Below are 14,331 nucleotides of genomic sequence, written 5' to 3' on the forward strand. Positions count from 1 at the left end.
GCACTGGCTGGAAGAGAAGAGAAGGAGGAGGAATTGGGAAGCAATGGTCGTGGAAACAAAGCTTCATGAGGCATTCAGAGAGTTCCCAAGTATAGAGAGGAGGGTGAGAACAAGCATTTGATACACTATGCTAACTATTAACTAGTTGGAAATGCCTTATGTGAATTTACTTTTATCCTCTCCACAGCCAAATTGGAACGGTGGTATAATCCTGTTTTAAAAAGTGCTTGAAGTGTGTCACACAGAGTCAGACAACTCATTTGTTATGAGGCAGCTTTCACTGAAGGAAAGAGCAGGTTTTGCGATTATTAATCTTCCCTACAAGCCCCCATGTAAGAGCTGTCACTTACCTAATCTCTATAGATGTTCCAGGAGAGAGGGGGAGGTAGGTACCTCAGTGCAAATTATTAAAATTTGAGCTCAGTAGTTATTTTTCTTTTGTGTGTGTGGGTGGGGGGCTGCTGGAGAGGTGGTTCTGCAGAGCACAGAATTTGCATTCATGTCCTCTTTGAGTTTAATCACTGCTACCGCACGTGCTAGAATGATGCTCTGCTCCTCTCCCACCTGTAATAAACAAATAAACAAATCTCATTTGAAAAGTAAGTTTTTGCAGAAAGGATTTGTCCTCTATACAGTCTAGAGATGCACCCCCCAGCCCATTTTATTTATTACATTTTAGAGATTAGAGAGGAGAGATTAAGTGAGCTGGACAGTTGATAGGCATTGGTAGAGCAGCATTGGTGGTGGAAATCCAGAAGACAGTGTAGAGGGAAGCAGCACACAGAGCTGAAATCACTAGCCACTTGTACAGTCAGAAGAACTACAAGGGAATATTTAGCTTCTTTTCAGCCTACAAAGAGGCCACCTTTCAACGTAAATGTTTCTGTTTTCCTCCAGCTGTGGAGTGACGCAAGCATGTAAAAGAGCAGTATGGGACAGCAGGGGCCAATCTGAGTTGTACTAGTAATATTACATTTTTACTAGTGTCTGTAGTGAACACAGAGGCAAGTCATGAGCAGGCATATAAGTAATATTTTGATAGAGTTATATATCACTTCGTGAGAGAGAGACAGTTACATTATATCCAAAAGACAAAGCCATACCCACCCAGAGCACTTGTTTGCTAGGATACAATGATTGCCATGTGCCTAGGCAAGAGATGTTTCCATAAAGAACTTTCAGTGTAATCACTTGTAGTGTAATATGTCTTGCAGGCATATCTAGATTGTAACTAATTCTGGGGAGAAGAAAGTCTGATCTTCTGGTAACCGCTTGGGCATGTGAGGAAAGGGGCAGAGACCACCATGCAAATTGTGGGAAACCCGAAGTGGATGAGAACTCTTGTGCTTAAACTACTAGGAAGAAATCTGCTCTCACTGCTGAGATTTAACACAGTAACTATCACCACTGGGTTCTCCTCCCAACATTTGAAACTAACTAGTGTTCATGATGCTTCTTTTTAGAGTGTCCAAGAGATTACTGCAAAAATCATGGGACATGTGTCGTGGAGAAAACCGGTCCTGTGTGTCGGTAAGGAGGATGGTCTTAACACTTTTTTTACATATTTATTTTTATTGAAGTTGATACCATAGAATATCACTTAAAAAGGGGGGTCAAGCAGTGGTACATTTGGTTGAGCTCACACATTACAATGCCCAAAAAACTCAGTTTCAAGACTCTGCTCCCCACTTGCAGGGGGGAAGATTCATGAACAGTGAAACAGGTCTGCAGGTATCCCTCTGTCTCCCTCTATCTCCTCTTCCCTCTCACTTTATATGTGTCCTATCAAATAAGAAAAGAAAGAGAAACAAAATAAAATTGGCTTCCAGGAGTGGTGGATTCATACTTCAGGCAGAGTCCCAGCAATAATATTGGTGGCAACAAAAAAATAAAAAAGAAGAAGGGGGCCAGGCAGTGGTGCACCTAGTTAATCACACACACATATCACCATGTGTAAGGACCCTGCTCCCCACCTGCAGGGGGCACACTTCACAAGCAGTGAAGCTGATCTGCAGGTGTCTTTCTCTCTCTCATTCCTCTCTGTCTCCTTTCCCCTCTCAATTTCTCTTTGTCCTGTCAAATAAAGTTAAAAATTAAAACAAAATGGAAAATAATGACCACTAGGAGCAGTGGATTATTAGTGCTGGCACCAAGCCCCAGCGATAACCTGGTGGCAAAAAAAAAAAAAAAAGGAATATCACTGAATGTGTAATTATTAAGGTAAAATGGTAGAGAGTATCATTATTAAAATGAAAGAAAAGTATGATTATATTAGAAAAATATCAACTATGCAATTTATTTAACATGTCTTTTAGCATTTTGTGTTATGTGGTTCATATCATTTTTATATTTATGCCAGATTATAAGAAGATTTTTTTGTATGGGGTGTCCTCCTAGTTCACATGAACTTAGTATTTCTTTTTTATTATTATATTTCAAGTCTGTATTTCTATTTCATAATAATAAAGGACAAAATTAATTCATAAATAAGACCTTTTCCTGGCTTATGCAATTGATGTTTATGAGTAACTAAAGTTAAGGTACAGATAAGGAATATATTTGCATACTTAAGACAAGAATAAGCAAAAACAGGCTTTGTGATTTCTCTTGGGAATTATTTGTATTGCATATCAAAGATTGCTTGATTTTTTTCTCATCCTTTAGGGAATTGTGCAGAACAGATTCATAAATTCCAAAGGAAATGATGCATATTCCATTATGTTTTTGTTTATGACTTTTTAATCTAGCAGACCACTGGATATGTCTGTCATTTTGCTTACTCAAGAACTGACTTCAGGTTGAAATACAAGTCAAAACAAAACATAAGTATATAGAAAACATATATGAATCGTTATTTAGATCCTTATATCTTTCTGAGTCAACAAACATGTTTTAGGAAAAGTCATTTATGTCTTAAAAAGGCAAAAACCTCTAAACAACAGTTTTGTGCTGAAATATATTTAGACATTATTTGTGTTGTTGAAACTGAATCATTAATGGATTTTTCAAATTGCTTTGTCTCTCAAAATATTTGGATGACTTAGCTCAAAATATCTCAACAAAATTATAATTTCTCCTGTATCCATTTAAGTGGAAATTTATCATAAACTATAATTTTATGGCAAGATGGGATACTGATATGAATTTCTAAGATCTTCTGAAAGAAATTAAAATGAGGCCACAAATAATGTTTATTGAGTGTTAGCCTAGTGGAAAATACTATGTAGCAGCAACTGTTTATAGCAAGAAGGCTGGAGTGCATGTCCTCACTAACCCAGTGGTTAGCCAAGAAGCCCCCAAACTTGAGATAGTCTCAGCTGAGCAAGCAAGGTCTTGTTCCTTCTTGGCAGCATTTCATGAACTTAAATAAACTTTAAAAGTGGAAATCCAGATGGTGACATCCAAAACTTGTTCCTCTTAAATGAGAAAAGTCTGACATAGGGGCTGAGATATGGCAGCAGACTGAGAGGGGGGTGAACTGAAGAAGGGAAAGCAACAAAGCAAAATGCAGAAAGAAAATCACTAGTAGAAAGGCAATCAAATATTTACTGTATTAATTTTGACAGTAAACAATCCTTTAAAATAACTTACTAACGATGATTACTATCAGTCAAACAGATATTTAGAATCACTGCTATCTAAAACATGACTGTGAAAAGTGACTTTTAAAATATTTTCAGGGTCCAGATCGACAGCTCATGGGGTAAGGGTATATGCCTAGACATCCACTGCCTAGGTTAGAGCCCCAGCACTGCATGAGAGTGCCATGGAACTGGAGGAGGCTCTTTTATAAAATAAATACTGCGTAAACTGCAAGTGTAACATCCTTTAGAGAAATTATAGGGAACTCTGGAAAGGCATAAGTTTTATGACAATCATTGCCCTCTTATTCCCTGAGTAGCAATTTATTATCCTTGTCATAAAAGGAAACCAAAAAAGTAAAGATAGAAGACCAGACTCTCAGCCAGGCCACTGTGAATCCAAGGGTTTCAAGATTCTCTGAGGAGTTCTGTCACTAAAGTTGAGATGTTTTCCTCTTCTGACATTTTTTCTTTTCTTTTCTCTTCTTTTCATTTATTTATTTATTTATCTGTTTACCAGAGCACAGCTCAGCTTTGACTTATGAATTGAACCTGGGACTTTGGAGCCTTAGGCATGAGAGTATCTTTACATAACCAGTAAGCTATCTACCCCTGTCCAAGAGAGACTATGATAAGACTATTGGTGCTAACCATTTGTAATTAGCTACAACAATAGAATCTCTAGGGGAACAATATAGTTTTCCATTACTCCAGAGACACCAACAACTTGACATGTTTGAGGACAAAAGAAGCAAACTGTGAGTGAAAGGAAAGGGATTAAGGAACAATAGTTATGCTGCGCACTTGTATATACTTGTTGTATTTTCTAGAAAATAGTTTATATGGGGGCTGGGCAGTAGTGCAGTGGGCTAAGCACACATGGCACCAAGTCCAAGGACTGGCATATGAGCCCCCGGCTTCCTACCTACAGGGGGGTCACTTCACAAGTGGTGAAGCAGGTCTGCAGGTGTCTGTCTTTCTCTCCCACCTCTGTCTTCCCCTCCTCTCTCCATTTGTCTCTGTTTCTATCCAACAACAATGAAAACAACAATAATTACAACAATGATAAACAACAAGGGCAACAAAAGGGAAAAAAATAGCCTACAGGAGCAGTGGATTAATAGTGCAGGCTACAAGCCCCAATGATAACACTAGAGGCCAAAAAAAAGTTTATATTATGTATCTTATTTATGTGTTAGAAAATTGACTAATTCATTTGTCTAAAAAGTAGCCTTAACAATATTCTAGTAGTTTTTGCTCAGCCAGTTTTTTTTTTAACTGTATCCTAATAAAGCTAGAAATCACAAGGGGAGTGGTGACAAAATAATAAAATGTCTTGTGGAAAATTTAATACCATTTATCATGGTATTAAACTTACCTAAAATTTAAAAGACAGTAAAGTGGCAATTTCTCATTTTCAGCTTCTCAGCTTGGCCATGTTTGAGAGTAGCTAGAAATCAGATGTCACTGGTCTTTCTTTTCATTAACCTTTTCTGGATTCTCTCTCACCTAATGTCTAAATGTCAAGAGGGTTCAGTCCTTGGTGCTTGAAACTCACTGTTCTGCACATAATCATTTACTACATAACCTCATTGGAGCATAATGCTAAGGTTAAAAATAATAAGAAGAACTTTGACTCAAAACTATGGAAGTTACAACTATTTTTAAAGATTCACTGGGAAGTGTGTGGGAAGAGTTTTGAAAACCATTGTTCTAAAAAATAAAGACCCACCTACAGGGGGTCCACTTCACAAATGGTGAAGCAGGTCTACAGGTGTCTTTCTCTCTCCCTCTCTATCTTCCCCTCCTCTCTCAATTTCTGTCTGTCCTGTCCAATGAAAAAATGAAAAATGACTGCCAGGAGCAGTGGATTTGTAGTGATGGCACCAAGCCCCAGCAATAACCCTGGAAGCAAATAGAAGGGAAGGGAGGGAGGGAGATAGAGGGAGGGAGGGAGGGAGGGAGGGAGGGAGGGAGGGAGGGAGGGAGGGACGGAGGAAGGGAGGGAGGAAAAAAAAAAGAAAGACTGTATATTTCATGTTTTATAACCTAATACATGCCAAACATCACAGCACCTGTGTGAACAATGTACTCAAAGAAGAAAGGATATACAAATTCAATATAAAACACATCAGTTCTTTAAAATATGTTCTTAAATATACTCACTGTGAGCAAATCATCTTGCCATAGCCGAAACTACTGACCACAAGATCTATCACTTAATTTTTATGTATGTAGCAAGAAGACTGTTGAGTGAGCTTAAGATGCATTCATTCTGTTTAAAAGAAGTAATTTCCATTTTGTATGACAGAATGGCTAAAAAAGAAAGAAAGAAAGAAAGAAAGAAAGAAAGAAAGAAAGAAAGAAAGAAAGAGAGAAAGAGAGAAAGAAAGAAAATAAAAATATCATGAGACTCACCTTTATTGCACTGACAGAAGAGGGTGCTCTTTAACTAGTAATTTTGTAAACAAATGGAGCTCTCCACCTCTATGCTTGAAATGGAAGAGTACATGCAATTTCTGTCTACACAAAGCTACCAGTTAAAATAAAATTCAACTTATAAGCACTTTCCAACCCTCCAATAAAATGCAACAATAACCACAAAAAAGCAAAAAATTTAAATACTTCAGCTTTTAACTCCACATATTTGAATGTTATCAGAAAACTAGACACATCAATATATAAGGGCAAAAAAAGGAAAGAAAATCCTTAGCTGAGAAATCTTACGTGCAAGTAGAAAGCAAGTAAGAAGCAAAATAAAGTTGATAGAGACCAGAAAAATAGCAAAATTAGGGAGCCAGGCGGTAGTGCACCTGGTTAAGTGCATACATTACAGTGCACAGGGACCCAGGTTCAAACCCCTGGTCTACCACCTGCAGGGGGAAAGCTTCACAAGTGGTGGAGTTGGGCTGCAGGTCTCCCCTCCCCTCTCAATTTTTCTGTCTCCATCCAATAACAAATAAATAAATGAATATATTAAAATATATTATAAATATATTTAAAAACAAAACAGCTAAAGAAATAAAATTTTAGAAGATTGACTGAATTTCAATTTTCCCAAGGGAGGAAAAATTAAAATTAAATTTATAATGGCATTTTGAGTACAGAAATAACCAAAGGAATGAAAATGAGATGAAATAAAAATTCAAAGATAAAGTAGTTGAAATGGAAGATAAGATACACACATACATTAGAATCCCTAAGAAGGAAGACAAAACAATGGGAAAAAATTAAAACTGTAATTCAAGAAATCGTTTTCAGAAACAAAAGGTCTGATTTAAAGGTCAGAAGTGGGGGGCTGGACTGTGGTTAAGTGCACATGTCATCATGCACAAGGACCCTGGTTCCAGCCCACACACCCCTCCTGCAAGGGGAAGCTTCAGAGTAGTGAGGCAAGTACTGAAGTTGTCTCTCTGTCTCTCTCCCTCTTTATTTCTCTCTCCCATTTCAGTTTCTTTCTGTCCTGTCAAATATAAGAGAAAGAAAAGAAAAAGTAACCATGAGGAGCAGTGCAGCATTGCACAGTCACCAAACCCCAAAGATAGCCCAAGTGGCAGAAAAATAAATGAAATAAATAAATAAATAGTCAGAGGTTACCTAGGAAATTTAACACACAACCAGCAACTTGAAGGTATCTTGATGGCCAGGGTACCCTAGTAAATATTTTGTATATAAGTGATCCTTCTTTAAGATGAACAATAAAATATTTTATTCCTAGTAGTATCAGCTTACTTGGTAGAGAGTTAAAAAGGCATTTTATTAAATTAGGAAATAAGAAAAATAGGTAACATTTTGGAGGGGGGAAAAAGTATAGTAAAAAGGTAAATTATGATGAGACTTTACCTTACCCCCCCCCAAAAAAAAACTATAGAGAACTAATGAGAGAAATTAACCCAAACATTAAGAACAATTCAGTTTGATGTAGTCTCAGTTGTTAGATTTTTCTCTTGCTGTTGGGGAGAAATCTACAAAGATATGTCAAAGGCCATAGGCAGAGCCTCTCATCTATGTTTTCCTTCTGTAATTCATGCTTTCTGGTCTTATAATCACATTTGTAATTCACTTTCAACTTCGTCATTTGTGTGTTATAATTTGGTGGTCTCTGTTCATTATTTTACATGTTGTTCAGTTTTCCCAACACCATTCATTGCAGTTTCCTTAACTTCCATGTATGGTGGTAGCTCTTTTGTCTAGATTAGTTGGTCCTATACACCTAGGTTTATTTCTGGGTTCTCAGTTGTATTTCATAGTGCAGGTTTTGTTTTGCCACCAAGGTTATCACCTGTACTAGGAATCCACAACTCCCACAGCCATTTTCTCCTTTTTTTTTTTTTTCATTTTATTTGATAGGACAGAGAGAAATTGAGAAGGGCGGGACAGATACAGAGATAGAGGCCTGCAGACCTGCAGACAGGTAGACCAGGTGTGTCACTGCTCACTCCCCCTCCCCCTCCCCCATTGTTGTTTTTATTCCAGTACATAACTTTGCATTATAATTTGAGTAAGGGAGCAAACCTTTCTGTGGTTCTATTTCTTTCAGGATTGCTGGACTATTTGTGGTCTTTTGTAACTACATTTAAATTTTAGGATTTATATGTTCTATTTATGTGGATTGGAATTGATATTCCGATAAAAATTGCAATGAATTTGTCTATTGCTCTAGCTAAAGTGACACTGATAGTGATATTAATTCATGTCACCCATGAGCCTGGGGAGCTTCCTTCCTAACATTGTATTTTCAGTCTTTTCAGTGGTGTATTGCAGTTCTCATTGTATCTTTTTGTTTTTTCTTAGTTAACTATTTTCTAAGTATTTCATTCTTTTTGATGCAGTTGTAAATGAAATTGTTTTCTAAATTCCTCTCTCTGATGAGCTTTAAACACAACTACTCTTTGTATATTGATTTTGTAGCCTGCAACTTTACCATATACATTTGTTATTTCTATAATTTGAATGAAGAAAAAAACTATGTAGTGACTTAAATCCAACACAAAGACAATACTAATAAATTCAAGTGCCTGACCATGTGTTTAAATAGAATGTTTTGCATGGCACAGAGAATGCTAAGAAGCAATATCAGAAGACAAATGGCCACCTGGGAGAAAAAACTTATATTATGTATTGCAGAGAAAGGACAAATATTTAAAGTAGTATTTAAAACATAGGAAAATTTTCAAATATCACATTACTGAAAAACAATGACTAAGTTTAAAATATACAAAATGATACTTAAACATATGGGAAAAATGAAGGCAGAATAAAACCATACTCAAATGGTATGTCCTACCTCTTTTATGACCAGCTTATTCTTTTGGCAAGAAAGTAAAGAACAAGACAGTTCATCAATGGAAATTAAAAATCACTATAAAACTTATGGCGTGAATGTGACAGTATCTACAAAACCACTTTCTTTTGACCTCACAACTTCCTTTCTGTAATTTATACTGTTTTTTCAGTCTGTGCCATGAGACTACATGTCCACAAGATTACTCATACAACACTTTCTTAATTTCAAAATGCTAGAAACCAACTAAGTATCCCTTACAGAAAAGTGGTTGAATGAACAGCAATAAATCCACATAGCAGAGTACAACTGGGATGTAAAGCATTTAAGGAGTGTACTTCAACTAAGGGGTAGGGAAGGCATTCCGTAGGATAGATTAAAGGAAGATGAAAAAAATGTCACTAAAAACACTACATCTGGGAGTCTGGCAGTAGCACAATGGGTTAAGCGCACTTGGCGCAGAGTGCAAGGACCAGCATAAGGATCCTGGTTTGAGCCCCCGGCTCCTCACCTACAGGGGAGTCGCTTCACAGGTAGTGAAGCAGGTCTGCAGGTGTCTATCTTTCTCTCCTCCTCTCTGTCTTCCCCATCTCTCTCCATTTCCCTCTGTCCTATCCAACAAAGACAATGTCAATAACAACAACAATAACTATCACAATAAAACAACAATGCAACAAAAGGGAAAATAAAGTTTGAAAAAAAGAAAGAAAAAAGCACTACAGCTATTCTGTAACTTTACTTTGGTTCAAATGTTAACAAATAAGAATATGAAATGGTTTAGGTAATACATGTCAGGCACCAATTAATTATTCTGTTTGTCTTTGACCTTCATCTAAACCTAAAGGACAAGTAACAGTACTCTGTGTCTAATTTGGCAGCTAAAGAGATGAGACTTCAGGTAGAGTGCATCCCTTACCAGGTTTTTCCCAGATACCACATAAGAGCCTTGTGGACAGCATCAAAGGGAACTCCATGGATGGTGGAGTGATGCTTGTAGTTTCTTTCTGTCCTCTCTGCCACTCCCTCTTTCTCAGACATGAAAAGCAAGAAAGGCATGGAGTCCAGATTCAAACCTATGAAACACTATAGTTTGTGTTTTCATTGGGTATTTGACAAAATGTATCCTTATTCAGTAACAATATGATTCTGTAAATACATTTTTGAATAAAAATGCCTGATGGAATTTCAGAGCTAAACTCTATCTGCATTTGACAGCTGATGCTCTGCAGTACTTCTTGTGCTGGCATTCCTATAATCATTCAGTTTGCTGCTTTCATCCATTTTGTATTTTACTAAACTAACTATCTGAGAAGCTCCAGAGTCATTTTCGTACCCCACCCTTCCCTCATATGGAGTCATTATGCACTAGAAGAAGACAGACACATAACACCAAGAACAGTAAACCTGGTGTGTAGGTGCAAAATCCACTCACCACTGACTCCAGGACTTTGAATAAGCACCTTTCCCGAAGAAAATGAAGAGAATGAAAATTCATTGTGAAACCCAAATTCTGAGCTTATGTGATGAATAGGGGCTTTTTTTAATTACCAAAATACATAATTTGAAGCCGTATTACCTAAAGAACATTTGAAAATGCGTACCTATGTGGGGGAGACAGCATAATGATTATGCAAAGAGACTGTCATTCCTGAGGCTCCGAAGTCCCAGGTTTAATCCCCCACACCATCATAAATCAGAGCTGAGCAGCTCTGGTAAAAAAAAAAAAAAAAAAAAAAAAAAGAGAGGGAGAGAGAAAAAAATGCATACCTAAATGGAAGCAAAAGTAATCTGTTTGCCAGGGTCTTATTTAACGTCTCTGAAATCATCTCCATAGCAACCAGCAATAGTTATTTAATAGGCGGATGAGAACAAAGCACCCAAATTACAAATATGGTCTTTATTGTTAGATTTTCAAACACTGTGCTCAAGTGCTAAGAACTTACATATATGTAATGGGAGTTGGGCAGTAGCGCAGCAGGTTAAACACACGTGGCGCAAAGCACAAGGACCGGCCTAAGGATCCCGGTTAGAGCCCCCACTCCCCACCTGCTGGGGAGTCACTTCACAGGTGGTGAAGCAGGTCTGCAGGTGTCTTCTCTTTCTCTCCCCCTCTCTGTCTCCCCATCTCTCTCCATTTCTCTCTGTCCTATCCAACAAAGATGACATCAACAACAATAATAACTACAACAATAAAACAACAAGAGCAACACAAGGGAATAAATAAATATTAAAAAGTCTTAAAAAAGAAAAACTTACATATATTCATGAGAACACTTGGATGCGTCATAAATGAAAACCATATAATGATTCAAAACCTGTGGACCAACGAGCCTTGCCACAAGTGCTACCAGCGATGGTGATTGATTCTCTTGCTATGTAGCAAGATATAAATAAAAATGACTCATTTGTTGTTTAAATAAATAAATGTCTCCTATCACAGGGCTAGTCTTTGCACTCAAGAGTTCTAAGCCAAAGGAACAAGCAACCAAAAAGAAATAATAGTTGAACAAATTGAAATATTAGAAACAAATGTTATTCCCAGATATTTGCAACCTTGGAAATTCAAGCAAATTAACTGTGACGTATTATAGAGATTAAAAATTTAGCAAGGTAAATGAATACAAGATAAATATTCAAGGCAGGATGAATCTCTGTTGGGACTATGTGTAAGCCTGATAGAGCTTAGGGAGAACCACCCCCGTCCTTGGATGGAGGTCTGAGAAGATAACCTCTTGGTAAGTCTCTCTCAACCGAGGTGAGCAAAAGGGGGGAAACTCAGACTTAGTTCTTTCCTTCTTGACTCTCAAGCCCACAGAAACCCCAGTACTTCCCTCCATTAACTGCAGGCCGCATGGCCACAGATTCACTTATTCAAAGTCATCTTCTGATCACAGAAGAACACACCTTATCACACACTTCATCACACACCTCAAGACCCCAGACAAGAGAAATTCCAAACTATATGGCTTTTTGATATCTATCTTCTCTCTGTCTCACCCTTCTGGTTTAACCCCTATGCTTCTCTCAAATACCTTTGGATAATTAAGTTGCTTGCATCATGGAGAATAACTGTCTTGTATCTCATCAATTCCTGTCATACCAGCCCCATACCTTAGGGGCATGCCGATCGTTAAGAAACCTGTAATTTCTGATATATTTCAGTAATAATTCCCTTCGTTTGTTTTTCTATTTAACTCATGTCCACCTTGCTAATAAAGGAGTTCTGAGTTCTGAGCACGCTGGAGAGCTCCCCGGTGTCTTTTACTTCGTGTCACCCCTGTCGTGAGCAGAAAGAACCGGTCCGTTACCTTTCCCCTGGAGATCACTCCACCAGAGACCCCGACAAATCTCCTTTTATCAGGAGTCACAACAGTTGAACAGAAATTGGAAAATAGCTCTATCTGGCAATAGCAACTATTCTAATGTATGCAAGATTACACTTAACAGTAAATATTTAGGACTCACCTAAAATAATTAAAATGCAAATGATAGATACAGACATGATTAAACTAATTGGAAAAGTATAGATTTGCTTTTTAGAATTTGTACTATTCAATGTTGCATGATTGATGATATATACCAAAATATCTTTAGTGATTTCAGGGTTTTTTTTTCTTTTGGTTAAAAAAAAGAAATAATTCTAGTGTTTATCTGGAAAAATAAATATAAAATTCAAAGATAAAATTAAGAATTGGCACTTTATGCACTTGACATTAAAATATACTATAAAGCCAAGATAATTCCATAGAACTAGAGCCAAAAATAGATACATATAGATTAATATAGCTATATAAAATTATTAAAATATGTAATAACTATAATATATTGTTTATAATATAAATATAAAATACATATATAATCCAGTTGAGAATGGATGGGCTAGACAATATAATAATTGGTGTTAATACAATTTAGTCTAATTAATTAACTCTAACTATTTAGAATAAATATTATTACATACTATTAATTAATAGCAGTTAATAAACATAAGAATGAGATGATTAACAAAATTATAAGTGGAAAAATAGTAGCATATGTTTAAATCTTGATATGTCATAGTTATATGTATGCTTACTAGTAGTCGTCATAAGAGGAAACATAAACAGATTTGAAAGTTTGACTAAACAAATGACTCCTAAACAAAATGAAAACTTGCATTATGGCAAAAAGACAGCATAAACAAGAAAAAAAAAAAAAAACAGTAACAGCCCACTAGAAACAGATGCAGTACATTCTACACCTAAGGCTTAACTCTAATATTTATAGTAGTTCCTTAAAACAATAGAAAATTGTGCAATAGCATGTCAGACAAATATTCTTGACGGAACAGGAGGATCAATTCATAGCTGAAAAATTCAACCTCATTAGTAAGTGCCAAGTACGCCACTGAAATTTGGTTTTACCTATACAAGAGGGAAGAATGACCTAGCAGTGTCAGCTATTCGTGAAAATAGAGAAACAGTGGCCCTTTTATGCAGAGTATGGAAATAAAATCTGTTTATCTAGGAAACTAAGTATAAAATTTTGAGGAAAAAACTTAAAAAGTTGTTACAAAATATTCCATTAAATTATTTTAAACACTAAAATTTGTTATTAAAATAGCACTATGACAATTGTGTGTATATGTTATGCTAGCAATACATATGTGAACAAGTATAATTTTGGCGTTTCATAATATTTTTTCATCTTATGCTTTTTTCTTTATTTTACAAAATTACACGTCAACGGTGGTTTAAATCCACACCATTTCCACCACCAGAGTTATGAATCTTCAGTCTCCCCACTGCAAGCCACCACAGTTCCCCCAAGGTTGTAAGCATGGGTCAACCATCATCTCTACAACTATCTGTCTGCATATACACACAATCTCCTTCCGGAAAGGTCACCTAATGGATCTTACTAGACTTATTTTCCTTTCTTATAGCATTTTGTAACAACTTTTTAAGTGAAAAATATAAATCCTAAAGAAAGAAAGAAAAAGTCTATATTGCTAAGTGAAAATGTAATTTCCAGATTAAAATGCATTTTAAAATGCTATAAGAAAGGAAAATAAGTCTAGTAGTACACACATCAAGCAGTAAGATCCATTAGGTGACCTTTCCGGAAGGAGATTGACTTTGGGGGCCTAGGTCTTCCTATTATAGTTTCTACATGATTATTTTTACAGATACAGTTTTCATAGCTTTTTTGAAAAAGGCATATTTAAAAATCTTAAAAACAGTTACATTTTTAAAATGTCAACATCCTTTACAGTTAATAGCAGGGCCAACTGGCTGCTTTTTAACGGTGTCTCCATGATAAATGTGCCTGTCCCTTGGTTTCTTCCGTTGTTGTCAGAAAGCATTACACACTCTCAGCCTCCTGTGGAGCCAAACAAGTCAGACAGACCAGGAATGTGATTGAAGATGGAGCAAGTAACCTCCCTTACCCAACCTTCCTCCCTGCCATGCTCTCTCCCAAAGCTGT

General features: G+C 36.6%; 1 protein-coding gene across 1 annotated transcript in view; it reads left to right on the forward strand.

Moving 5' to 3' along the window:
• MALRD1 (MAM and LDL receptor class A domain containing 1) overlaps positions 1-14,331 on the forward strand; it is a 580,642-nt gene that overhangs the window by 476,930 nt on the left and 89,381 nt on the right. The window contains exon 36 of the mRNA XM_060192257.1: positions 1,464-1,530. Within this exon, the coding sequence (XP_060048240.1) occupies positions 1,464-1,530 (67 nt within the window). The remainder of the gene's footprint in view (positions 1-1,463; positions 1,531-14,331) is intronic.

Source organism: Erinaceus europaeus, chromosome 6 (genome assembly GCF_950295315.1).
Source record: "Erinaceus europaeus chromosome 6, mEriEur2.1, whole genome shotgun sequence".
NCBI lineage: Eukaryota > Metazoa > Chordata > Mammalia > Eulipotyphla > Erinaceidae > Erinaceus > Erinaceus europaeus.